This window comes from Seriola aureovittata, chromosome 4 (assembly GCF_021018895.1).
Source record: "Seriola aureovittata isolate HTS-2021-v1 ecotype China chromosome 4, ASM2101889v1, whole genome shotgun sequence".
Classification (NCBI taxonomy): domain Eukaryota; kingdom Metazoa; phylum Chordata; class Actinopteri; order Carangiformes; family Carangidae; genus Seriola; species Seriola aureovittata.
The window spans coordinates 5783236-5811165 of record NC_079367.1 but is presented as its reverse complement, the minus strand read 5'-3'; the positions used below and the strand labels follow the sequence as shown (position 1 = coordinate 5811165).

Here is a 27930-nt window from a genome sequence, read left to right as displayed (position 1 = left end):
CTCGAAGCTGTCATTGCTGCCAACGGTGTTTCTACAAAGGTCTGAATGAAGGGTCTGAATACTTTTCTAAGGACAAGTAAAGTATTTAGTTTCCTTTTGTTTTGTTTTTTTGAGTGTCAATTGTTGGACAGAAATTACAATTTTATCAATTTACAATTAAATCTACAATGAAATAAAATGTGCAAAAAATGAGGGGGTCTGAATTCTCAGTGTTAAGTCACAGGACTGTACAAATAGGCATAAATGGGAGGAATGATGGGATTCTTCAGGACACGTTTTACACCAAAACCTTTACTATGTGCTTTACAGTATAAATGTCTATTCAAAATGAACATTACATTTAAATTTAGTATGTGGAATGTGACCAGTTATATCAACAATTAATACAAACACAGAGCTCTTGTAGTTGTATATTAATTTAAAGAAAAATACATGTGTCACTTGCCACTTTCAAAGTACTGCAGTCAATTTTAATAAAGTAGAGAAAAACAAATCCATTTCAATGAGTTTCTATTAAAGAGGCAGCTACTGCAATGAATAAACATTAAAACTCGAAGAAATGACAAATGGGTTAGTCATACTGAGTAATGCGGCCCAAATTAGCCCAGAATGTTTTTTCATTGAAAAGATTATTATACACAAAATATTTCCCAAGACTGTTAAATCCAGCATAGTATTTCCAGCTTTGATATTCCCTATTATTCTTGCAGGCGTTTGGGAATACTGGGATTTTACAATTCCATGGTTTTATGGAACGTAGGAATAAAGTGGCTAAGTGCCGTACAACTCCCCTTCAACCGTTTATCTCTTACAGATTCGCTTGTGAAAACATACAAATATTCCAAAGAGAATTTCGTAGAAAGGTTAGAAACTGAAGACGTCCAACCAGGATATGCGGTGTGTCGTGTGTGTTTGCAACTCACTTTGTGCTGATGGATGTTAAAGATTACATGTAAAAAAAAAATTTAAGACACTATGAGCAGCATAAAAGTGCACCATCTTTAAAAGTGTAAAACTAAAAAAACAAAACAAAAACAAGTACAACCATCTGCCCACTCTGCGTCCTTCTTCATTCACCCACGTCTCCATCTGCCCGTCTGTCAACCGGGGCGTCTGTAGCAGGCCCCCTGGTAGGAAGTGGCATTGACAACACTGAACATGTCTTTCCTGACAAAAGACAGGAAGTTCTTCAGAGGGCAGAGGGGCTGGCCGGCATGGCGGTCATGGGAGCGACAGAAGGTGGTATGAAATGTCACGTCCTCGCCGTTGTACAGCACCCTGATGAACAGTTCCCCGTCTTTCGCTTTCGACTTATCAACTTTGCCAGCTCTCTTCTTCAGCTGCCCTTGAGTCGCCGGGGGACTCTTCCACAGTTCAAACACCACCCTCGCAGCAAAACGTGGGAACCTGGCCTCCTCCAGTCCCAGGGCGCTCAGCAATGGGGCCATGGTGACGTCGTGAGCTGAAGAGAGGGTGAAGACCTCCTCGCCGCCAGCTCGAGGCTGTCGGCCAGCCTCGCTGCTCTTAGCAACGCGCTCCATCTTGGCAGCGGTTCGATTGAGGTAGGGGTACATAGCCAGGATGGCGTATTTACGGTAAAGCCCCACTCTTCTCCGATCCACCTCGTCATCTAGCTGCTGCCGACGAATCACGGCAAACTGCGCCATTGTCAGACATCCACCGGCGCCACTGTCTCCCATGGGAACGCACGGGAAAGACAAGCCGTGGCACAGGTGGCACAACAGGGAGTCTATAGGGTTCGCAGCTCGGAGCTGGCGGGTGAGCAGACCCAAAGTCCGTGCCATGTCGGCATAAGTCCTCTCCAGCTCGGTGTCGGCCACCCGGAGCCGATACTGCCTCTTCTGCTCCTCTTCCAGGTATCTGTTCCTGGCGGGGCAGTCGCAGGCCGAGCCGCAGAACAACGTGCTCCACTGATGACGCACGGTCAGCTTCCTCCAATCGAAGTCCGGGTGGAACCCATAGAGGAAGGCCAGTCCGCTCTGGAGAGTCCGGCTCTTACCTGTGGTCTCCACCCACAACTGGCGGGGCGACCAATCAGCGGGGAGGAGATTGTGACGCTTGTAGGCCTGGTGGAGGAGCTGCCCGTTGCGTAGGTGCTGCACCACACCTGGAAAAGGATAGACACAAGTGGAAAGATATGCAAAGTTAATACTAGCTTGGCTGCAAAGAAATCAACAAAAAACAAGACTCTAAATCAACCACTGAAGCGGACTGCACACAGGTACTAATGAACACGTGATGTTGGTCTGCGAGTCGAGCTTTGGTTGATGATATCAGAAGAAAAATGTCTTCCTCGCCTACCTGTCTGTGTGAGTTCTCCCATCTCACAGACACTGTGGCTGGGCAAACGGGGAACGGAGACCAGTGGCGACTCCCAGTGGCCACGCCCTCCCTGGCCCATGTGATTGATGAAGGAGTTCAGCAGAGGGTGGGAAGGCCTCCTGAGGGTGGTGAGGGATGACAGAAGGTAAGAGACAGACTTGATTCAAGGGTGTGTGTCAGATAACCACACAGCTTTGTTTTTCTCCGGTTTGCTGGAATAAGAAGATCAATCCCGATGGTGACACAGATGGCGCCACTTAAATAAGTTATACGCACCACACAGATGCACACACTATCATTTAAAAACATTTCCAATATTTGAAGACGCAGAAGATACAGTCACACAGCTCCACACACTAACGCTTTACAGCTTCCTGTTCAAACCACAGCTACAACTGTTGGCCTTCGAGAAACAGGAGCAGCAACTGTCTCACAGTTCCTGCGGATTTGAAGCCTGTGTTTCTGACCTTTTGTCAATAAACAAATGATCTATTGAGCAATACGCTGAAGAGAATGAAGCGCAAATAAAAACCACAGAATGTTCCTGCTTTAAAAGACTGAACTTTCACCTATATCTCACAAATCCTTTCTCATAAAAAAAATCAGTGCTGAACGAGGAGTAGATTTGTGAGTTAGACGATTCAAAATGTATTATCAAGGAAAACTAACACATATTCTGACTTCAGCTTGTCGAACATGACGGTTTGCTGCTTTTGTATGTATAATTGGTAACTGGATGTCTGGGCTCTGGAGCGCTGGTTGGACAAAACGAGCAATTTGAGGACATCAAGTGGGTCCTGGCATATTTAACAATTTATTGTGTATTTTTTAGACTACACATGTAAAGGGCAGGTGCATATATACACTGAGTAAGTTACTGGCCACTGTAATTGTTCCTCTTGTTTATCATGGCCCTTAAGAATTCCCTTCCTCAACCGATGTAAGTGATTATACAAACATCCCAAACACATTTTCAGCAGATTTATTGTGAATACACCTTATGTTCTGTATGTAAGGACACGTGAAGTGCACTCCCGACATCCACCCCCAGGTGTCTCTCTAACACTGCTGAGCCACAACACTGCTCAATATGCGTGGGTGGGAATATGGGAGATGGAGATATAAAAAGATGAAAGAATTCGTTGCCTCGGGACAAACACTCATATAAACACATATGCGAGCACGGACACACACACACACACACACACAGGCGCACACACACACTGACACGCAGGGTTGAGGGCAGCAAGAGGAGCAGTTGGGGATCTGATAGATTAGAGATGATTGAAGATTACAGTTTAATATAACAAATCTGCGGGAGCTGCAGCTCAGCTCGCTCAGATTAAAAGGCGTGTGTGCACAAACACACACTCTCACACACACTGTTTCCATAGTGATCATGGACTGGTTCAGGAACACAGCATTAAAAAAAAAAAACGAACCTCTGTTGTTCCCCTTACGCCTGTGATTGTTGTTGCTGATTGAACACAGTAAACATCACCTGCCATCTACAGCCAGCAGCTACATAATGAATGTTTTTACTACATCCTTTTTTTTTGTCAAAATAAAAGCTTCAAAGCTCTACTCTGATTTTAGATCCCTTCTGAAAATACTGATCCAGATTTTCTATTTTTAAGACCATTGTTTCCTTTTGTTGTCACATTGCATCAGCGTCTGTTGTCATCATCTATCCACTAGCTTCTCTCTGCATGATCACACTGACATTCACTTGCGTAATAATATATGCACCACAAGGCACACGAACGTACGCGAGTGGTGAATTATTGTGCCCACCAGAGCTCCATTCTGCTCCGTCATCAGCAGATCAGCTTGCTGACGGGAGTTTGGGACAATCTAGATTTAATTGGCTACACTGGGAGACTGGATGTCAGCGGATGGGGACACCAGTGTGGACAAAGAGCCGGCCAGGCTGTCTATTGGGCTGATTGTTGCTAACCAGAGATTACAGAGCCCAATTACATTAAGCAGGGATTATTATCACTGGATGGGACAGGGACAGAGATTAATGAGTGAGGAAGGGATGGAGAGATGGAGAAAAAGATGAAGGAAAAATGAGGGGAGTGAAATAACACAGAAGGAGATGAGATGGTGCGGGGGAGAAAGCTGGACAGAAATTAAAATAAATGGGATGGTCATTGAAGGAAGATAAAAACCATGTCAAAGACTGAACTGGTGGAAGAAGAGGAAAGAGAGAGGAGATGTGCCCTGCTGAAGAGAGCTCAGTTAACCGCAGACGGAGACAGTGGGTCGGGAGAGCTGGTGCCAGCACACACACAGACACACACATACACATACATACACACATACACACACACACACACACACACACAAACACACACACAAACACACAAACACACAAGCACGCACGCACACACACAGACGACTGAGCTCTCTGTAAGGATCCAGCCCAGGGCATATGCTGGTTGAGATCCCTGTAATTACACCCTGGTCTAAATAAAAAACAGAAGTACCTACGTTATTACTAGGACACAGAAATACGAAATAGGCTTTTAATGTTCCATCTGCCTGCAAGACAAGCACATTCAAACTGCAAATAATCCACACACACTTCGCAGTGTGCTGAACCCAGCTGCTTCTCTATGGTGTCTCAGCAACATCAACACTTCAAAGCTTTCAGACTCTCACCAACAAAGTGTTGATCTGTTTTCTTGTGTTTGACCTCATTGAAACTCTGTCTTAAAGAAAAAAAACAAAAAAAACATCAAACACAAGACGGCTCAGCCCGAACAGGAAGAGAAATGTGGGGAGGAAGGATGATGGACATGACATCATAAAAGATGGGCATTACAGAGGGCAAAGGATCTGGACATAGATGAAGACATGGGAAATGTTTAGAGCTGGACTGCACTGGACAAAATATTGCAAACATTTAACAATGTTTGAACATGAAGAGCCTAAGCTTTCCTTTTAATGCTGAACTGTGCACAGTAGAATAATGGATTTTTGTTTTTTTATCCTTCCAAAACAAGAACTTCCTTTCGTTTCATGAATAAAACATGTTGAATTCTTATATCCCATAAAACGGCAACCACACTGTGGTGTTTTCATTCGAGTCTCAGGTCACACCAGGTTCCACCAGACTTCACTGCTCGCTCCCCCCTTTTCCAGCTGAAGAGGTGGTGGTTGTCAGTCAGGTCGGCATGTGCAGTAAACCTGTGTATTCACGGCTTATCAGTGGCTACATTGCAAATGTTGGACTTCTTCGTGTTCTTTGGCAGCGTGTGTGGGATGGCTAACATCTTAACAAATATGAAGGAGCAGCAGTGCATTCATAATGAAGTGCTCCTGGTCCTGTAAAATGTGATCACTGGCTGTTGTGTATTGTAACCATGCAGAAAAATGATGCACCAGATAGACATGTCAACATTGTTATATGTACAAAATGTTACTAAATATGTTGCCAAATAATGTAAATATTTAAAATAGGTTATTTTTTAAAAATACAATATGCAATAATGGATTGACACAAACTCTTACGTACATTATAATGAAGACATTCATGGTGCCCAGTGGATGACTTCTCTCCTCTATCGTCACCGTGACGTTCACATTTGTGGTTTTGAGTGAAATGGTTCAAAAACTACTGAATGGTCTGTGACACATTCATGTTCCCCACAGGATGAACTGTAAAAACTCCAGTTACCAGTACATCATCTAGTTCAATAATATGGCCAAAATTTCAATTTGTCTAATAACTGAGAAAAACTGGGAAGCAAATGTTAGCATGCTAACACGCTAAACTGGGTTTTTCTATTGTGCTAACAGAAAATTTCAAATTACATTAATTCAGAGAGAAATTACTAAAAGTACTGAGCACTGAACACAGACAGACTTTTAAAAACGAAACCCTCTCTCATCACCGGCATCGCTGTACATGCATAGCTGTACAGACAGAGAGGAGACCGGCATGAGTGGGCCCTGCTACTGAGCAGAACCACATCAGTGTGGAGCAGCTATCCCCTGTGGGTCTGTAGTGGAAACACATGTCATCATAGCTTGGTTTGGCGGGATACAGATAAAGCGAATTCACCCCAATCCGTGGAAAAACGCTTACGACGGTGAACATGGTAAACATCAGCATGTTAGCATTTAACTCAAAGCACGTGTGTGCCTCGGTACAGCCTCACAATGCTGCAAGCATGGATGTAGACTATTAGTCCTGATATTGTCTAGATGTACATGTACTCACGTCCTCTCTGCTTTCTGTTTCCACACCATAAATCAGGATGCTGACTGCTCTGTCTGTCACTGCTGTAGTGACAGGATTAAGGTCTGGCACTCTTATAATGACACAATGACCATTATGAACGTTGTTGTGTGTTACATCTGGCTTTTGATGCAATTGGTTTCATACTGTGATGGCAATTCAAAACTGTGAGGTGAGTATATTGGAAGTATAACAGGCACCACATTAACAACCAACTTGTTCTGGATCTAATCTAGTTTCTCTTTTACTAATGAGACAGAGAAATAGTGTTTGCAGCATGACGCTGCCTCACACACACAATATTCTTTATAGAGCCGAGCATCACAACCAGAAGCTACAACGGTTGACCACAGAATTCCCTCCTGAGGATAAAGAGGTAATGCTTGCTCAAGTGCTCATCTGTGCTTTTTTTTTTGTACTTTGAGTGTCTCAGTACACACACACACACACACACAAATGCAAAAACCTGAAATTCAAACATCTCAACCTCCCATCATAAGAGGCTTGTGTGCAGGATGACCTACTTTCAGTGCGAGTTCAAAGATCAAGGGTATAGAAAATATGTAATAATCAAATGTACATTGCAGATCAACTGCACCATATCAATCTGAAATACAACACTGTGCCAGCTCTTAAGATTACATTACAGTATGCCTGTTCGCTCCAGATGTGCAAAGCTGATGTGGCTGCAGTGAAAGCCTCACGCAAAAATAAGCTATTGTCTAAATCTGAACTCAGGTACACAGAAGGGGGGGATTTACTGACCACATGGTCTCAGTAATTCATCCAAGAGGATGTGGGTGCACACATCAAAACCATCTGACCACACTACATTTTCTGGATTTAAATGTTGTCAGATGTTATCACAGCACATGTATCCACCACATGCATATTAATTTAAGTTAATACAAACACACAGAAACAGTGTTAATGTGCTGATTTCACACCTCTGAAGCTGAAGCAGAGAGGCAATCTGGTTTTTAATAACTTCCTATCAGGAACTCTCATCTAGCACTCTGAAAGAGCAGCAGAGCCAATGTGAGAAGAGACAGAGTGCTAACAGGAAAGACTGAGAGAAGAGGCACAGATAGAGAGAATGAGTAAAAGAAGACAACTATAGTAATTTGAGCATGTGTTTTTTTCCACCCACATTTCTGTCGCGTCGTTCTGCAGCAGGAGCGGTGCTGCTTTGCCAGAGCTGCTCAGTGAGGATGGAGCTCAAATCATCACCTTTGCTTCAACAGACCACATGCACATGTAAATGTAAATTTGTTTGTGTGTGTGTGTGTGTGTGTATCCATTTGCACCAAAGCACTGCAGAACAGATGTAGCAAAACAAATGCACCCGCTATCGCTGACACATGCAATAACACAGTGAAACCAAGGGACTGTGAAAGTGTATCTGATGAGAAAAGGCGAGGAAAACGGAGAAGAGGGAAAGAAAAGGAAAAAAGGAAGGGAAGGAAGAAGGGAAAAGGGAAGGGGGAGAGAGAAAGGATGAGAAGAAGAGGGGAAAAAAAAAAAAGAAAATCTAAACCAAACCTATTTTATTTCTTTACTTGTTTTCTTATGTATTATATATATTGTAAATGTACTTACTTAACATTCTAAGTGAGTTGAGAGGTAAGTTAAGGAATTTCAATTTAACAAATAGAGTATTAAAAAAAACAGTATCTGCTGGGGTATTTGAGATTTGAAAGTCTATACAGATCCTGAGATTTTTCAGATGTAAAAAAAAAAATAATAATTACAGTTTTCGTAAGCCTCACGAGTAGCACAGAAATACCACAGTAATTGGTATCCAACTCTCTTTGACTTTCCAGCATGTCTCCTTGTTAGGCATTAGACAGAGGTGGCTGGGAGTCTGCTTAAATCCCAGAGGCATTTTGAGCCTTTTACTCTGACCTGGTGGAATTAAAACTGTAGGAATAAAGCTTTTATCTTGTGGCTGTAGAAAATGAAAAAGTGTAAGAATGCTTTTTGTTAAGCCATCGATCTTTTCTCTTTGATTGCCGTCTTTGTAGTTTTAGTTAAGTGAAGCAGAACACCATCAACAACCTGCAATATAATGCAACTGCACTGCCACAGGCTGTGTCGACGCAGTTCTATGCCGCCATCGTCGAGTCTGTCCTCATATCATCCATCACGGTGCGGTACAGTGCAGCAAACATGACGTTAAGAGGCTGCAGCGCATCATTCGTTCACCCGAGAAAGTCATCAAACTTTATAGATCTGAGAGCCATAAAAACCTCCGGCAGCAGACACAGGAACAGTTTCTGTCCTCAGGCAGTGGCTCCGCTGAATAGCTCAACTGTACTGTTATCAAGCTAGACTTTACATTGTTACTTTGCAGTCCTACCTCCACTGTTAGGCAATTTAATTATTGATTGCACTTGTCGCATCTAATCTTTGCACTTGTCATTTTCATATAGTGACCCACCAGGGCATGCACTCTACATGACCTCTGAGGACCGTCCGTGTTATCTGCCGCCAAGACATTAGCAGCAAATCCTTTAAGTCAATGGTCAATGGTTCATCTGTGGTCATTATGTTCTTGCGAACTGAGATATTGTTTCTTGTCAGTTGCTCTATTGTCTTGCTTATTGTTCGCCTTTCTGTTAATGTGTATGCATGTATTCCTTATATATCCCGTTTCTATTTTTTGGTATGTATTTTGTAACAAATGTAATTTCAATTTGATTTTTAGGGCTACATAAACTTCAGGTTAAAATTAGCTTCAAAGCTAACAGTGGCCTTTGATCATTTGACACTGAAATAAACTATTAAATGAAATGAAATTTTATTGTACAAACTAGTTTCTGACATATCACCACATAAAAATGTAACACTATAAACTTCACAATGGTAGTTTTTTTATTACAGGTGATTGTGCTGGACTACATTATAGTGAGGTATTCATGATATTCATTAAGTGTTTCTGTATTTCCTTGTGTTTTCTATATGTGCAGTGTGTTTCTTGATGCCGCATTAAGTGTTATCAAATTGCTGAGGAGTCTTTGCTATCGTACCATTTAAATTTAATTTACTTGACATGGCAATTTCTTTTTCACTTTCATTCTGTTATACCTCTGCCTCTTCAATAAGGTCCACATCATTCTCAAAACATCCTGATTAAGGCTCAAAAGATCCTTTCAACATGTTCACCCTCTTCAGAAAAGAGCACAAATGGACGAAGGCTACAGGTAAAAACACCTCTTATACCAGGGAACTACAGCTAATTTATCTGTGAGATACTGATGCTTAAAATGCTACATTTAGCACGTTTTATCATCTTTTCGGTGGAAATGTGTGTGTACCTGCTGATGGACAGACTGCAGTCGATGGCAGGTCGTTTGGTTTTGGGGATGGAGTAGAGAGGGTAACGGTCTCCATGGCGAATCATCACCTGGACAGAGAGCAGCTTGTAGTCGGCAGGACTGTGACCTGTCAGAGGAGACTTTCATTAGCTTCCATATGAATGCCCATATTACAGATGTCAATTAAAAGAACATGTAAGAGCTGTCTGATACAAAATGTAGACTGTATGAGAGTTCTGTATGGTCTGAAGAAATTACAATCTGAGGGATAAGACTAACAAATGTTGATTAATAACATTTCATATGTAGCACACGGCAGAATCCTCTTAGACATGAGGACTCTACATTGAAGAAAAGACCTTTTTCCTTCTTTCATAAAGCCATAAATCCTTTGTGGTCGTCCATCGACTATTAAAGTCAAACCAAACAGATCTAATTTCAGTTCTCAGCTTATCTGAAGCATCTTTTTATGCATGACCCAGTTACATGATATCACAACATTACATTTTTCAGATTTTTTTAATATTAGTATACTAACCCCAAATATCAAGACTGCGGTTAGATTATTTAACAACTATATGTGGGTTAAAATGGAACAAATGTAGACTTTTATGAGAAAGATGACAAAGGATGAAATGAAAACCTTTAGAAATGTAAATACCTTATAAACAAAAAGCCAAAAATCACTGTTCCATGCATATTAAGTTATGGAAATTAAAACTGCATCTACATTATTATATCAGCAATGGCTGAAATGACTATGTGAAAGTTGTAGCTTGCAGTGACACCAAATTATCACCCAACCCTGCAGTTCCCCTGATCTCTGCGGAGTTGTTTAATATCTTTCAGCTGACTGTTTTTGGTTTTAGAAACAACAACTTCACTGTTTTTGTTCTCATCGCTCTGATCAGTGTCATTTTGAGACACAGCAGGCAAATATTTTCAATAATAAAGCTCTGACACGCCCTGTGTACACTACCTGCTCAGACAAATAGTTGGCACTCAGACAAAGTTACCAACTAGCTGGTGAACACACTGGAGGATCTAGCCAATAAAGAGCCACATATTTTGGTTGGTGTAGAGCCAAAGAGGCAGATGAAGGCAGGTTAATGTTCATCAGGTGGACAGAAACATGACTCCAAGAGAATACTAATGTGTCTCTGTATCTGCTTAATGTGCAAATAAACAAATGTTTGCCAACAAGTTGGCTATAAAAATGTGATAATATCAGGGCTGTGTTTACAATTTCTTTCCGCTGCCTTCACTATATTTAAACATAATTAAAATTGGAAAGTGCTCAACTCAGGAGATCAACTAAAAGAAGGCGAGTGTGGGTAATCACATTTTATAAAAGCAAATACTAATATAATTTCACATGGAAAATAAATCCAGCTAAAGAAAAAAAACTAGTTCCTGATTGATTTCCAATAACTTCTAATTTAAATCTGAAAGAAGTGATTGATTGTTCTTCCTTGGAGACAGAGCTGCCATCCAGAGATAAACAAAATTAAGTTCTATTAGCAGTGGCTTATACAACTTGTCTTGGGCGGTGAAGGATATTTGTACGGTTGCTTTGGGCTGTGCTGACTTTTCAGTGAAGGAGATAAAAAACACACACAAGGCTCCATGCTGCTTTGCTGTAGAGAGAGCGCACTGCAGCATTATGGATGATGTAATCTAGTGGAAATGACTTTCGCACAATTAACACATCCCCTGAGTCCTGACACACTAAATCTGACATTATTACTATATTAAGTATTTATACACTGTCCATCAAACCAGCTGTTTCCAGCAGAGGGAGAACTGGTCTAATTTGTTTTTAATGCTCTGAAACAGTGATGCTGTGACACTTGCTGCTGCCAATGTGGAAATAATTAACTAAGTAAGTTCATTGGCTGGTCTCAGATCAGTTCAGATTTAAGTCTTTCAGAAGTACAAATCAGAGATGAAACCCAGACATCTATCTAAAGGCAGTCTTTAGTTAGATTAGACAGATTTTAAGTGTCAGTGTGCAGGTCTCACCCTCCCAGGCCTGTTCGGTGCGGTTGGGTGTGTTGCAATAGCCATAGGCCTCAGATATAGGATTGGGCTCCTGGGTGTGAGGCACCGGGAACACTCTCTTTCTGCTCTTCCCCACAGCCACCCCAAGGCCTCCATCTATAGCCTGGAAGGGTCGCTCCTCCACTATGGGAGTGGTGGGGATCAGGTTCACTGTAGAAAAAGAAGAGAGAAAGGTATGAAGAAGATGAAAAGTGAAAAAGTAAACAGCTGTTGGGCTGTGGTAGTGCCGAACCAATAACTTTCTCTTCCGCCTCCTCTCAAAATACACCCACAATCAGACAACAATTAAAAAGATAAGAAGAAGGAGGAGGCAAGTAGATTTGCCCAGTGCCTACTACAGTGTCCGAGAGGAACGGCAACTCCTGCACAGACAGGAGGGCATCTTGTGCCTGAATGTACACAATCATTGTCGTGTACAGTGTGCATCACCTACATTAACAACGGCGTGCACGTTTCCATTGTCATTTGGCTTTATCTTCTGGAGACAATGAATATCTGTACCAAATGAAATGGCAATCCATACAATAGTTTTATCAAAATTAGTAGGATTCATCATGTGGAGACAATGAATGTCAATCAATACAATCGCTGTTGTAATATTTCAATTTAAAGTGGTGAACGGCCGACAGACCAACATTGCCGTCCTTATAGAGCCAAACTGTGAGCAAGGCTACAAAGACTGAAAAGTATAGTAAAATATGTAAGATGATGTAAATGATCTAAAACCACACTCAGTGTAAAGATTTGAGGAAGATTTACAGGCAATAATTCACAAATGTGAGCAAGAAAAGTATAAAAAGGCAACTGACGGGGCAGGGACAAAGTGCCTGAAATGAAGTCAACCAAGCTGTAAACTGTAGTTCATCTCCATGTCAACAGCTCTATACCCTTAAACCCCTCACTGTTACCAGTATGTTGCCTGGACACCAGTGACCTGCGACCCGGGGGAGAAATGGTCCAATAGCAGCAGAGGTGTTGTGGGAACTGGAAGGACCATTCACAAATATCCCACTCTGAAGAAAAAGAAGCTGAACCCATATGCCCCTTTGGCAAGACGGATATCCAAATTCTACTTATGTTTCTTTCTCTCTTTCTCTCTCACAAACACACACACACAAAAACACGCACGCACATACATACACACACACACACACACACACACACACACACACACACACACACACACACACACACACACACACAGCAGACATCCAGGCTGCCTGTCTGATCATAAAACACAAAGAGCTAATGGTTTCATTGCTTTAACAACCCTCAGACTTATATCACCTCCTCTGACTGTGAGAGTATTGTGTGTATGGTGTTACACATCATCTTTCCCCTTGCATTCACACAGTCACACATACAGTTTCCCACTTCCTCGTCACTGGAGCTGGGCTCAGAAAGTCCACAGACATTTTGTGTAAACATCCAGTTATGTCTGCCCCACAAATTTGTTCCTAGGATGATGTTTCTCTCAGAACACAAAGCCCTGTGGGAATGATGCTGACTCAACTGTATGAAATAACAGGGAAGGTTTAGTAAGTATTCTGACCTTACTAAAACAGTGCAGTGCTCCAACAATTTGTTAATTGACAACATTTAGTAATAAAAATTTTACAGTGTGAGATATTTATCAAGCAAAAAATGCCCCAAATTTTAATAGTTTCTGCTTCTCAAATGTGAGGCTTCGCTGCTTTTCTCTGTTTTCCCTTCAGGCAGACGAAGCAGCAAATAAATCATGATGTGCATGAAGCTTCTGTTTTGCTGAGGAGACGAGAAACTGCGGCGGTCAAACATTTCAGATCCCTGTGGAGCGTTGCAGAATTAGCGCCACAAAATGTTTATCTCAGTGTAGCCGACTAGGAAATTTCATTTCATTTGCTTTACCTTTTGTATGGAAACTTGAATTACTACTCACTATTTTTTTTCACATTTTATAAACAAAACTATTAATCATAAAAATAATTTTATTTATTTGGAACTGCAACATTTAGCTTATCAATGGATTAGTTGTCATTTTACAAGCACAGCTGCTAAACTTTTGATGGTTCCAGTTCACATTGGAGACAGAGTGAGGATTTGTTTCTTGTCCTTCTCTTACATTTTAGTAACCATGATGTCACCTTGTGCTTTAGGGAACTGTGATGGGCATTTTTCACAGTTTCTGGCATTTTATAGCCCCAAACTACTTCATTTAATTGATTAAAAAATTAACAGATTAACTGATTATGGAAATAGTCATTGTTGAAGTTCAAAAACAGTGATTCCATTACTTATACAATCAATCAACATGGGTTCGGGTTAACATGAATATCTATATAAAACTACCACAAAAAGGAAATCTACAATATGTACTGTGTTGCTACATGACCAGTTTTTCAGAAAAGAAGCTTGAAGGGATTTTTGCTGAGAGAAAAAATGTTCTGGGTAAACTATAAAGCAGCCGTCTCACCGAGCTAAGCTGCCTACATCTTCTGCAGTCACTTCTCACTTCTCTCTCTTCAGCTGCAAGACATTATCATATCACTTCATCTCAACAGCTCACAAACTTGAAGCACAAGCTGTCGACGCTCTTAGGCAATGGTACTAAACAGCTTTTCAATGCTAATTATCTTGTAAGAGTGGTAGATAGATACTGTACAAAATGATCTCAATCAGGACTAGTCATAAGACAATTAAGAACAGTCATCAGTGACTGAGGATGGAAAACTTCATATTTAACAGTCATTTATTGAAAAACTCATCAGGATTACAGACATAATGAAAAGTCCTTCAACCTAAAGACCAAACAAATTGAGTTCAGCAGTTAAGCAAGTAACTTCGAGTTGAATACGTTGTCAAATCTCTATTTCTAAACAAGCTTTAAGGTCTTCATTCAAAGAGTTTTGATTTTCTATATGAAGATTTCTGCAAAAACTCACCACTGATGAGGAAGAGGAGAAGGTGCGCGACGACAGCAGAGACCATTTTGACAACGGCTCGGTAGCTTGAGGTCCAGTCACACACACTGGAGCACATTCATTACCACAACCTGCCCCCCCACCCCCCTATGCTCTGTGCCCAATACACTGCCGTCACCCCCCCCACACACACATACACACACGTCTGCTTGAACTAACCAAACTTTTGGAGGCCTGCTCAGTCACAGTCATCTACACAATGGGGCTTTTGTAACTGGCCGCCCAACATTACCAAGTGCATACACAGCAATGGCACACAGAGCATACTGCAGTGCATGCACGCACACACGCGCACACACACACACACACACACACACACACACACACACACACACACACACACACACACACACACACACACACACACACAGCAGACATCCAGGCTGCCTGTCTGATCATAAAACACAAAGAGCTAATGGTTTCATTGCTTTAACAACCCTCAGACTTATATCACCTCCTCTGACTGTGAGAGTATTGTGTGTATGGTGTTACACATCATCTTTCCCCTTGCATTCACACAGTCACACATACAGTTTCCCACTTCCTCGTCACTGGAGCTGGGCTCAGAAAGTCCACAGACATTTTGTGTAAACATCCAGTTATGTCTGCCCCACAAATTTGTTCCTAGGATGATGTTTCTCTCAGAACACAAAGCCCTGTGGGAATGATGCTGACTCAACTGTATGAAATAACAGGGAAGGTTTAGTAAGTATTCTGACCTTACTAAAACAGTGCAGTGCTCCAACAATTTGTTAATTGACAACATTTAGTAATAAAAATTTTACAGTGTGAGATATTTATCAAGCAAAAAATGCCCCAAATTTTAATAGTTTCTGCTTCTCAAATGTGAGGCTTCGCTGCTTTTCTCTGTTTTCCCTTCAGGCAGACGAAGCAGCAAATAAATCATGATGTGCATGAAGCTTCTGTTTTGCTGAGGAGACGAGAAACTGCGGCGGTCAAACATTTCAGATCCCTGTGGAGCGTTGCAGAATTAGCGCCACAAAATGTTTATCTCAGTGTAGCCGACTAGGAAATTTCATTTCATTTGCTTTACATTTTGTATGGAAACTTGAATTACTACTCACTATTTTTTTTCACATTTTATAAACAAAACTATTAATCATAAAAATTATTTTATTTATTTGGAACTGCAACATTTAACTTATCAATGGATTAGTTGTCATTTTACAAGCACAGCTGCTAAACTTTTGATGGTTCCAGTTCACATTGGAGACAGAGTGAGGATTTGTTTCTTGTCCTTCTCTTACATTTTAGTAACCATGATGTCACCTTGTGCTTTAGGGAACTGTGATGGGCATTTTATAGCCCCAAACTACTTCATTTAATTGATTAAAAAATTAACAGATTAACTGATTATGGAAATAGTCATTGTTGAAGTTCAAAAACAGTGATTCCATTACTTATACAATCAATCAACATGGGTTCGGGTTAACATGAATATCTATATAAAACTACCACAAAAAGGAAATCTACAATATGTACTGTGTTGCTACATGACCAGTTTTTCAGAAAAGAAGCTTGAAGGGATTTTTGCTGAGAGAAAAAATGTTCTGGGTAAACTATAAAGCAGCCGTCTCACCGAGCTAAGCTGCCTACATCTTCTGCAGTCACTTCTCACTTCTCTCTCTTCAGCTGCAAGACATTATCATATCACTTCATCTCAACAGCTCACAAACTTGAAGCACAAGCTGTCGACGCTCTTAGGCAATGGTACTAAACAGCTTTTCAATGCTAATTATCTTGTAAGAGTGGTAGATAGATACTGTACAAAATGATCTCAATCAGGACTAGTCATAAGACAATTAAGAACAGTCATCAGTGACTGAGGATGGAAAACTTCATATTTAACAGTCATTTATTGAAAAACTCATCAGGATTACAGACATAATGAAAAGTCCTTCAACCTAAAGACCAAACAAATTGAGTTCAGCAGTTAAGCAAGTAACTTCGAGTTGAATACGTTGTCAAATCTCTAAACAAGCTTTAAGGTCTTCATTCAAAGAGTTTTGATTTTCTATATGAAGATTTCTGCAAAAACTCACCACTGATGAGGAAGAGGAGAAGGTGCGCGACGACAGCAGAGACCATTTTGACAACGGCTCGGTAGCTTGAGGTCCAGTCACACACACTGGAGCACATTCATTACCACAACCTGCCCCCCCACCCCCCTATGCTCTGTGCCCAATACACTGCCGTCACCCCCCCCACACACACATACACACACGTCTGCTTGAACTAACCAAACTTTTGGAGGCTTGCTCAGTCACAGTCATCTACACAATGGGGCTTTTGTAACTGGCCGCCCAACATTACCAAGTGCATACACAGCAATGGCACACAGAGCATACTGCAGTGCATGCACGCACACACGCGCACACACACACACACACACACACACACACTAAATGTGGCTGGAGAAATAAGAATTTTGGACTTTGAATGCGTTTCCAACTTTCCATCCACCTACATGAGATCATGCAAAGGCAGGAGGAGGCTGTCTGAGAGCACTTTCAACGAAGTGGACAACTCAGTTTGACACTAATAAACGTCACAAATCTCTTCCACTTTCAATGCTTTAACACTCCACGTATATACACACAAACATATATGCTCCCTTCCTCACAATTACAGACCTAAACATAGAACATCCTGCTAAATCTTACACCCCTGTGTTGCTGTGAACCCATCATTATGCGCGCACACACGCACAGACACACACAAATTCAGTTTTTCTTTTACCTTAAGGCAAAGAGGGTGTTCTGCCTCAAAAATGCACACAAACAAATTTGTGTCGGCTATCGCACCGCAGTGATTAGGGGGTGTACAGCTGCTCACAGAATGTGGTTTGACCTGAAATTAACAGGGAGTGCCCTCACTTACAGTACCTGACTCCAAGTGCTGTGTACTGGCAGCACTGTGGCAACCAAAGAAGTGTAACAAATATTGACACAGGACATGGCTGCTTGCAGCTGCCCATCACAATGGACCCTCTTACACAGTGGCTTTTTGTCAGATGTAATCAAATGGAAACACAATAATTGTCTCTTGCTCACAGGGAACTAATCAAAAACAAAACTATTTGTAGCTGGAATTGGAAAAAGCTACGTGGCCTTATAAACAATCCGCATTGAGACAAATCTTATCCGAGCACAGATTAAGATCCTCCTCAGCACATTTAATTAAGCGCTAATGCTCAGTAATACAGAAAAGCTAGGGATGTACCGATAAGCTCCTGATTGCTCCCAATGTTGATCTGAATCCTGTAATATGTAGTGTCTGCTCACAGAATTCAATCTGACATTAGAGTCTACTTTTCATGTTGTTTCGTCTTCATACTGACAACCAAACTAAACTGACAGCTAACTCACTTAGTGACTGTCCTACTGCATCATCAGCTCTGCAAGGACCAATGAGGGCAAAAGAATCAGTAAGAGAATCTCTGCATTAATCATGCAAAACATCTTAAATAATTATATTGATTATTATACAATCATATATATAGGCTCCCTTCACAGTTCCCATAACCAGCAGATATATTTAAAATTAGTTTAGCTTTTGAAGTCATATTAAAATCACTCATCTACTACCACAAAATTCTGTTGTTGATCTGCTTCGCCTTCACGTAACAAATAAACCACATGAGGTGATGTCGGTCCAGTTGTTTTGGATGCACCACAGTTCATGTGACATGTTTTGACACCAGGCCAAACAGACCACAGTTTGTTTGATCCATATTAAATGGGTTAAGTGTGGAAGCACCCATACTGTGATAGTCTGTCAATGTGTTTTTCCTATGATAGACTGGAAACCTGCCTAGTACCCTGACTTTTGCCAATTGTATGCTGGGATTGGCTTCAGCCCAGACATTCTGGCATAGGATAAGCACGAAGCAAAAAGTGTGGTGTCCATCAGAACAATAAGTCTGACAGCTGCTTAACGCTGCATTAAGAAAATAAAACCTGCATCCCAGTTTGCCTATAATGTTTTTTATAGTGGCCTATAGTGTTTTGTGCAATATCCACAATGAAGAGAATTACTGTAGAAATATTGGCAGGAAGGGGCTGAACAGACTGAACAGCCTCCCTTCACAGTTTCATTTGTAAAGTCACATTCTCAGCACTAGTCTAAATGCTACTTGTCATGCATTTGCAGTGATCTGGCAGGCTAACAGTGAAATCAGGTCTCATCAAAATACATCCTTTCATTGTACTGCAAGCGACTAAACAGCCCCAAATCCAAACAGTCACACAGTCAACACAGATTTAAATCCAGGACGAGAAGTTCTTATGTAGAGAAACAGGATCATAGTGCTGTAGCAACACACACTAGAGTGAGGAGATGAGATACTATGAGACAATACAAGTTAGGACTTTAGGACATTAGGATGTAGGATTTTTTTTTAGGTAGAAGTAAACAAAAAACACAACATATTAGCTTAAAGCGGCTAACTTTTAAAAGTGGGATGATCATTTTTTCTAGCCAAGAAACCAAGAGACCAAGAACAGAGCCCTGAGCGGTGCCATATTTCATATCAGAAAATTTTGATGTAGTATTACTATTGGAAACTCACTGTGTTGTTTCATGGTAACTAAGCATTTAACCAAAAGTGAGGAAAGTAACCCTGACGCCTTATCAGCTTGGTTCAACAGTGAGCGCAGACATTACAGGAAACAGGAATGGGAGGAATGCGGAGAAAAGAATTTGCAAAGTGCCTGGAGGTCTGTGTAATTGACACCAAAATTAGGTGACAACATTTCACTTCTATCAAACCGTCAAACAGCTTTAAATAGCTTTTCATTTAAAGTATATACGGGACTTACGTGTTAACTTTTGTCTGTCTTCTCCTTCAAACATGCCAAATCTCATGCATTTCATTTCATTTCTTTTTATCACTGTGCTTAAACCTCTCATTCCTCGCAGGCAACCTACCTTTCTTTTTCTCCTCTCATATCCTCCCATGATATTCCCCTCTCACGAATCTACCAACTCTCCTGCAGCACTTAACTCCCATCATGCTCTGCCTCACCTTTCCCTTCACTACTGTTAATGTAACAAAAATAGTTCACTTTCTCTGTGTTTCAGCCACTTTAATTCCCACTACTGCAGCTGTCCTCTCTGGAGCTGTGTCGTTTCTTTCCTCTGAGAGTCCCGCGTGAGTCAATCAGCACTGCGATCGCACATTTCGCAGCCGTCCCTGTTTTAATTTGATGCTGCCTGGAGCCAGAGGGAGGCATTTACTCCACCACTGATCATCATCCATCACCCAGTCTCTCATGGTAATGTTCAATGAAACAATAATAAACACGTGCACGGGCTTTTCTAAAAAGCAAGGGGGTGTGAGACAGAAGACCAGAATAGAGCGCAGCATAAGAACATAAAATGATTTGAGAGTGAGCAATAGCAGAAAAGTGGAACAAAAACAGAAGCTGACCATCTATTAAACATGAGGAGAAATCCCATACGCTTTTATCCCATGCTTCTCCTGGATAATGGCTCAAATCCTTCTCTTTGTGTGATGAATAAATGATGACAGCAGCTTTACTCCAACAGTACAACTGATCAAAAAATAAAAAGAGGGCAGTTTTGAAAAGAGAGCGTTCCCACAAGAAACAGTCTCTTTAATTAAGAAACCACCTAATCGAGTACATTTCCGATGCAGATAAGAGGGTATTGACTCTCAGATAGGCATGTATGCAAATACCTACACACTTCTAGAGTTATAGAGGGGGTGGTTTCACTCATCACAGCGTCTTTCGTTGCCTCTGAACGTTTTACAAAAGGAGAAGATTGCAGGGCAGGAGATAAGAGTGGGTTTGATAGTGAGGCATTAATAATAACTTACACAGCAACCTCCTCTTACGCGGTTATGCACACGGTTATTATCCAGGTGAAGAGGAGGGAGGGAGGGAGTGAGTGATAGCTGGAGAGGCGAGTGCGTACTCGGGGTCGCAAAGTGCAAACACTAGATAAGTTAACGCAACAGCCCACTTGCTCTTGTCTTCTTTTTCACTTGTTGCATTCTGGTCTTGCGTTGCATTTAAAGCAACAGAAGAAGACAGAGGAAGAAGAAGTGAAAGCTTTCAGTATACCAAGCTTACACATATGAGGGAACAGTTTCTTTTCTTTTCTTTTTTTTTTTAATGCTGATGAAGGACAGCTCAGGGAATTCTGGCAAAGATGCAGTCCAAAATACCAGCTCTATCTCACTGAATTCCACTGTAATCCTGTGTGTGTGCATGAGCATGATTTATGCGAGTCTAATCCTATATGCTTGTCCAGACACAAGCTTGCAATCACCAAAAACATTTCCACTGCATTGGGGTTTTCAGGAATCCAGCACAAAGTAGTTTAATCTTACACATTTTACATTCAAATACTAATTTCCATTTGTACTGCACGCTCCGCCTGCCTCATCAGCCAGTGGTCTTCCAATCACGCCTGCAAGGCTTGCAAATCACATTCAGTGCCAGAGAGACAGTCTCCTTTTTACTGAACGGCGGTTTCCTTGCATTCACTGTGGCTGCCAGGGATACACTGTCTAGACAATACCTACAGGAGGTGCTAAACAATGACTTGATGGGGAAAAGACACAATTTTATACACCTAGGAGTTCCACAGCAGGTGTGAGAGAGTTGCAACTGACGCTCAGGGGATTTCACAGCATCCAGAGGCCCTCTGTTGGTGCTGGATATTTATAGGAAGCCTATAGGGGATTTTTCTTTGTTCTGGTATGAATGGAGTCTCTTGAATGGGAAATCAATGGGAGGAAATCACTGTATGTACACGAACACACATGCAAAAAGAAAAAGTGAACACATTTTTTTTCACTTCGAGAGAAAGAGAAGGGATATGTGAGAGAGAGTTGAGTACAAACACAAACGGCGCACTTACAGAACTGAAGGCTCAGACTGATGATGGCCAACGCTGCCCCGCCCACCACCACCAGGAGGAGGAAGCGGTTGCGAGCCAGCATCTTGTCACGTGATTGGTCCGCGACCCTGTCCGTCAGCCATCCAGACCTCTGCCCATCCCAGCTGTCTGGAAACAAAGAGTGAAGTGACCTTAAAATTTATTACAAAATTATTATCTTAGTTGTTTTGTTTGACAGAATAAGCAAAGAATTTGGGGTTTTCATTGAGTTATGAGAGAGAAGATGGAGTGCAATTTTTAAAGTGAATTGCAGAATTGCCTCCATTGCCTGCTGACTACTACAACAACTAACATCCTGTACGCACCTGTCCCTTTCACCTCATGCAGTATTTTAGCCTCGTGTTTGTTGGCTGCTCTACAAACAGAAAAAAGGTAAGGGCAGTCAAATCTATCAACGCTTTAAAAGAAAAAAAAAGATGGTAGCAGACCTGGGAAATGTGATCAGTGTTAAAATCTGAGGTGTTCATATACGCAAATTAGATTTTGAGAAATACACACTGCATTGACCAATCTGTCTGAAAGCCCGACTTATACAATTTCCAATTAAGTTCAGCAATGGAAATTTATAAGGATGCACCAATCCAATCAGTCTGATAGGTATTGGCACCAATAGCGATGTTATAAAGTAGATGCGGTATCAGCCAGAGACAGCTAATACGTATTAAATGCAGCAGTAACATTACAAGCCTAAAACCAAAGCTTCCTGTATGTGCTTCTTATAAATCCATTTTAATGTGAGGGAAGTATTATGCCTTTACTGCAAAACTGGAAAGTATAACAGTGACATTGACAACATATTTCATCGTTTTTAACAAAGAATGATGAAGAAGCTGGAGTATAGGACTCGGGAAACGAGGACTGAAGTTACATCTTATTAACGACATACTTTTAGCAACTGGAGTTTTTGAATACAGTAACATGTCCAATGTAATAATCTGCTTGGATTCTGGAAGAATCTATATTTTCCTTCAATTTACCCTCTGACGGTGTAACACTGCTAGCTATTATCATAATTTATTATTCAATGCATTTAAAGAGCCATTAAATTACTTGTGGTGTACCTTTCCCAATGCACCGCACAAGCTAATATCAGATCCTTCTTCTCCCATGATACCTCTCAAGAACTCAGTGACCTTACTGAATACCTCAACTTTTCTGGCTGTGTAGCTAAAGTGCACAATCTCTGGAGAGTATAACAAGCCTGCCTCATCCATGACAAATTAATTGTTGAAGGGTCGAGCAAAATGCCAAAATAACAAAAAAACACATGATGCAACCCTAACAACTATCATCTGTTCACACTGTCCATGGGTTATAAGAAAATCACATCAGTAAACTCATGTATATCCAATAAACAGCCACTATTTTTTTACTATGTCTATAACTATTGTAGGCGTGCTCCACCTGCAAAGGTAAAGATGTATCTACTCTGATATCATGAAGCCAAGTGCTTTAATGAGTAACAATTTAAATAACAGTGCAATTAATTGTAATTTACACCAACTTAAGTTAAACTTTCAAGCATGAACTGATCAGATGCAAATGCTCTATTATGTAAACTAACCAAAAAGAAATTATGCAATTAAATTGCCTCACATGCTCTTTCTTTGCTCTCCAGTGTCACTCACATATACAGGACCATGACAGTCTGCACCATTTACCCTAAATAGCCCAGAGGGTTGAAAACTAAAACATGGGGAGGAACAAACTAAAATTGCAGTAAATGCAGCCCTGAAAATGAACCCTACTATTAAGCAGTCTAAAAACGCTCCCTGTCCGGCCTGTTTAAGCCTATGTCTAACCAAGGTACAGTAAAATGATGCTTCAGGGAGAACTGGACCAACAAATATGCGATTCCTGACCCACATCCTTAACCTGAACCTTCAGGATGGGTCACACCAAACTCCAGTCAAAATACTGGGAGTTCAAGGCTGTGTAACTTATCTGTAAAGGTTTAAACAAATCAAACATATCTTACATATTTCATGTATAAGGGAGCCACTTGTTGGTTCGGCATATATATGTATAACTCAACAAAAGATACTTATTAAAACGAAATACCAACTTTTTGTTATGATGGAGAAGCACCGGTCAGGTCAACAAAGGAAGTCCATTTATGATTTAATGAGAAGCTACTTTATATATTGTTTGAATGCCAAATTAAAGAGTGAATTATTACAATTCTCTAACACTCTGGAGTTACACTTTAACTGGTACATGCGTTTGTCAGGAAGCAAAGCAAAACTAAATTGCCAGAATTTTAACCGTTTCTTGAAGCGAGAGCTGCATGTAGCTTAACGTTACTGGAGGGAAAGTGCCTGGTTACGTCTCTGCTAGTTAACTAGTTAGCTAACCGTTAGCTAGCTTCGTACTGTCATTAATCTTGCATGTCGGCTAAACATTCCCACTGACTGGCTTTTTAAGGAACACTACACACTGATCTACTGTCAGTGTCGTTGTGTGTTATTGTAATTGAAAGGTCAGACTTCTCCTGACTTTATTTGTCGGTACTTGTTGCTCCCATGTTCAGGACTCGGAAACAAGTTATTGTGTTCATGGCTCATGTGTAGCTTTGTGTTGCTATTCACAGAGCAAAGCAACCGAGCCAAGGAATTAAAATGCCACATCAACAATAGTGCTCGCTTCGGAAACACGACCAAACAAACAATACATGCTCATGGCTGAACACCTACAATCCTGCACAGTAGATATTTCTTGTATTTTCTTACCCTGCAAGGAAATGACTCTCTCAGAGCCACGGAGAGACCCAGGTTAAACACTTGAATCCAGCGCTTCGGTGTCTATGGTACGACCGTCTGCAGACTGAGTGGCAGAGACCGGCGTCAAGTTACACACGGTGCAACAACACTTCCTGTGGTAACTTTCAAAATAAAACTGTTTCTACGCGAATGCGTTACCATGTTTTGCGTATTATATATGGAATACAGTCATTTTAGATATGGCTCTGTGAATTGCTTAAAATCAAACTTAGATCAAATCAATCCATCATTTTACACGTGAATCTGATTCGACAATGACGGTCCAACTTTTTAAAATCTTTCCAGGATTCCTGTTTACACTACCTGCAGTTGGACCTCTGCAGCTACCTACTTTGAAACTGATAGGAGCTTCCTGCATAACTTGCACCTGACTGAGTTAATAATGTGTAAGTGTAATGAATTTTAGTTAAAAATGTTATAATGTGAACAGCAGCCTAAAATGACCTGGTTTTCCCTGTAATGGAAAGTTTGTTTTTATTTAGTATAATTGTGTTTTCACAGGGATACCAGAATCCACCTCAGGCCAGAACCACATTGAGGTCTCCCACAACCAGCAAGAAATGGTAAGTCATTGGCATGACTACACCCCATACCTGTATGGGCTCAAATTATGCAGTTTTTTCCCCCCATCTTTATTCAAGAGCGTGGTATATCAAATTTGAGGGCATGATTTATTGATTTCATGTTCAGATTTTGTAATATTGTCTCTCAAAACCCTGCCCTCACACTCAAATAGACTCTGTTTGCGCATAAATTTGCTCTGTTCCTGCTGCTGTGTGCTTGCACTCAGAAATATAGTTGCTTGCAAAGATTTCCTGCGCTCAGGCTTCAGGTCTTCCGCTTGCGCTGCGCTGGGTGGGCGCAAGGCCACACTTGGGGCGCGAGCTAGCCGCCGTTAGCATTAGCATTTTATTTCTTTATTGGTGAAAAAAAAGGGACAAACAGAAGCTAGCTAGCATTTGCATTAGCACTGATCATCAGGATTAGCTTTTTTTTAACAATAAGAATGACAATAATAGTAAAAAATAATATTTGTAAAAAAAAAAAAACGATGATATTGATAACAATTATAATGTTAACAAATGATATACAATAATTGCAATAAATGATAATGACAATAATGGCGGCAATATACAGTATATAGAGTTACCCCCATTTTCAATAGCGCTAGCATTAGCAGCTAGCTTGATTGCATTGTTCATTGATGAATGAATTTAACGCTTTGTGTTACACACTGAATGCCCACGCTGGTGATCCAGGTGTAAGAGGATTTTATTTTTATTATCAGAAATGCTGCAACCAAACAGAAAACAAAAGACAGTGTGAGTTCTCACATACGCTCCTGTAACTGTCTCTGATATGACTGAGCGGACTTCCGTAACCAACGGTTTTACAGCGTCAATCATTTATATTACCGTACATGTCGGCTAGCGTGCCGCCATGCTAACTTCGCGGTTGAAGCTAGTCTTAGCTGCCCTTCCTTGTACCGCTTAATACACATGTAGAACATAACTGTAACAAACAAACGTCAATACCTTTAACATCAATACTTATCTCACCTGCAACCAAACAGAAAACAAAAGACAGTGTGAGTTCTCACATACGCTCCTGTAACTGTCTCTGATATGACTGAGCGGACTTCCGTAACCAACGGTTTTACAGCGTCAGTCATTCATATTACCAGGCCGCTACCGCCACCTATTGGTGAGAAGTATTATAACTAATAAGTCAACTTCAACAGAAATCAGATGAGTTTTCTCCTATTTACACAAGTATTAAAAATAATAATTATAATCACAAAAATAATGGTGGGGGCCAGGTTACTAACATAAACTAATCTAAACACAATTCTGGAAACAATTTGAACTCATGAAATGCCCAGGGTGCCACATTTGCTTTCACACCACTGTTGTGTGCGGACTAAATTCACACACACATATTAACATTAACATTTGAAGCCTTTCTCTTTGTCTCTCTCTTTCCCTCCAGGTGACAAAGAAGCTCACTGGTGCGGCTTCTGAAACGGCTGCCTGGGTTACTAATGTTGGTATGTTGGCTTTTCCAGGATGGCAGCCGGATTGATGATGCCACATCTTCGAAATGGATCCCCGGAGGTACCTGTTGTCACATTGAGGCATAGTGGTCACAGCTGGAGGGGAAGCACAGGATGCTCGACCTGACTGTTGCCAAGGTGATCCAGAGGATCTCCTGGGAGGAGTGGAGGCTCCACTGTTGGAGGAGGACACATGAGGCAGAGGAGACGGCCCTCTTCATCCAGGATCTCCACGTCGCCCTGGACATCTCTTTGCTGGATTCTCTCTGCATCCAGGACATATGGAGTACACAGAGGTGCCATCTCAGCTGTCATTCATTCTCAAGGATTATGTGGCCATTAGAGAGACAGTGTTGGCCTGCCCGAGGTTGATGGCTCACACCAACATCCAGCTCTTTGAATTGAATTGAGGACTCAGTGGTAAGAGTTTGTTATAAAGCTGTGTTGGTGTGTTGTAATCTGTACTGTGATTTATCTTTTAATGAAAGCTGAAAATCCTAAAACAGTCAGTGTTGGTCTGTGTGTCCAGGTGCTGGCCAGACTCTCCCTTCAGCAAAGGGTCTATCATTGGTACAGGTGGGACAAGGACTTCAACTTAACTTCAATGTCCTGGAGGAGCAGCCTGGGCCCTCCAGCAGGGGTCTGCCTCCTCCTCCACTTCCTCCAGACAATGAACAGCATGGCCCCTCATCCAGTGCTGTTGGTCTTCCCCTCGCTCCAGCGTCACTCCCGGCCTCTGTTCAGCCACGTCTTCTGCCTGGACTACATGTACCCAGGACCAGAGCCTACAGAAAGAGGAAGGCGGCCTGAAGCTGCTGTGGCAGAGAACCTCCCCTGGCTGCTAGCTTGCGTGCTGGTCACATGGCCCGCTGTGGGCGTAAGCAAGCAGCCTCCCCCGCGCATTAGTATTAGAATCAGAATTATCTTTAACAAGCTGCTTGCTGGCATTGTACATTGATAACTGAATTAAACAATTTCAACATCAACAACAAGAATAAGTAATAGGAAAATGTAAAAAAAAAAAAGTGTCTGAATACTTTCTAAATGAATTGTATGTCTTACTGAGTGATCTGTCAAACAGACATCTTTTAGTATTATTTGCTAATAAGTTAGATAGAGATAGATACATAGATAGATACAAACTTTATTTGATGTTGTAAAAATATTTTTAATGGTGGAGTCTCATCTTGTCATACAACCCCTTGTCAAATGATAA

General features: G+C 41.2%; 1 protein-coding gene across 3 annotated transcripts; it reads right to left on the bottom strand.

The window, feature by feature from the left end:
- Nucleotides 1–271: 271 nt before the first annotated feature.
- On the bottom strand, nt 272–24707 carry pxylp1 (2-phosphoxylose phosphatase 1). Of its 3 annotated transcripts, XM_056373118.1 has the most exons (7): nt 24611–24694; nt 22187–22236; nt 21843–21989; nt 11932–12120; nt 9910–10036; nt 2323–2462; nt 272–2128 (listed from the first exon to the last, which is right to left on the bottom strand). In XM_056373118.1, the coding sequence occupies exons 3-7, from the start codon at nt 21922–21924 to the stop codon at nt 1101–1103; spliced, it is 1566 nt and encodes a 521-aa protein (XP_056229093.1). In that variant the 5' UTR covers nt 21925–21989; nt 22187–22236; nt 24611–24694; the 3' UTR covers nt 272–1100. The 3 variants fall into 3 exon arrangements, with proteins under 3 accessions (XP_056229093.1, XP_056229094.1, XP_056229096.1); XM_056373119.1 differs by lacking the exon at nt 22187–22236 and having other exon boundaries at nt 24611–24707; XM_056373121.1 differs by lacking the exons at nt 21843–21989; nt 22187–22236; nt 24611–24694 and adding an exon at nt 14892–14985.
- Nucleotides 24708–27930: the final 3223 nt, after the last annotated feature.

Coding starts and splice junctions, on each gene's coding strand:
- pxylp1 (XM_056373119.1), bottom strand. CDS start 21,924: ATGCTGGCTCGCAACCGCTTCCTCCTCCTGGTGGTGGTGGGCGGGGCA. Junction 10,037..11,931: donor CACCGAACAGGCCTGGGAGG/GTGAGACCTGCA, acceptor CTCCTCTGACAG/GTCACAGTCCTGCCGACTAC. Junction 2,463..9,909: donor TGCAGTCTGTCCATCAGCAG/GTACACACACAT, acceptor CACCACCCTCAG/GAGGCCTTCCCACCCTCTGC.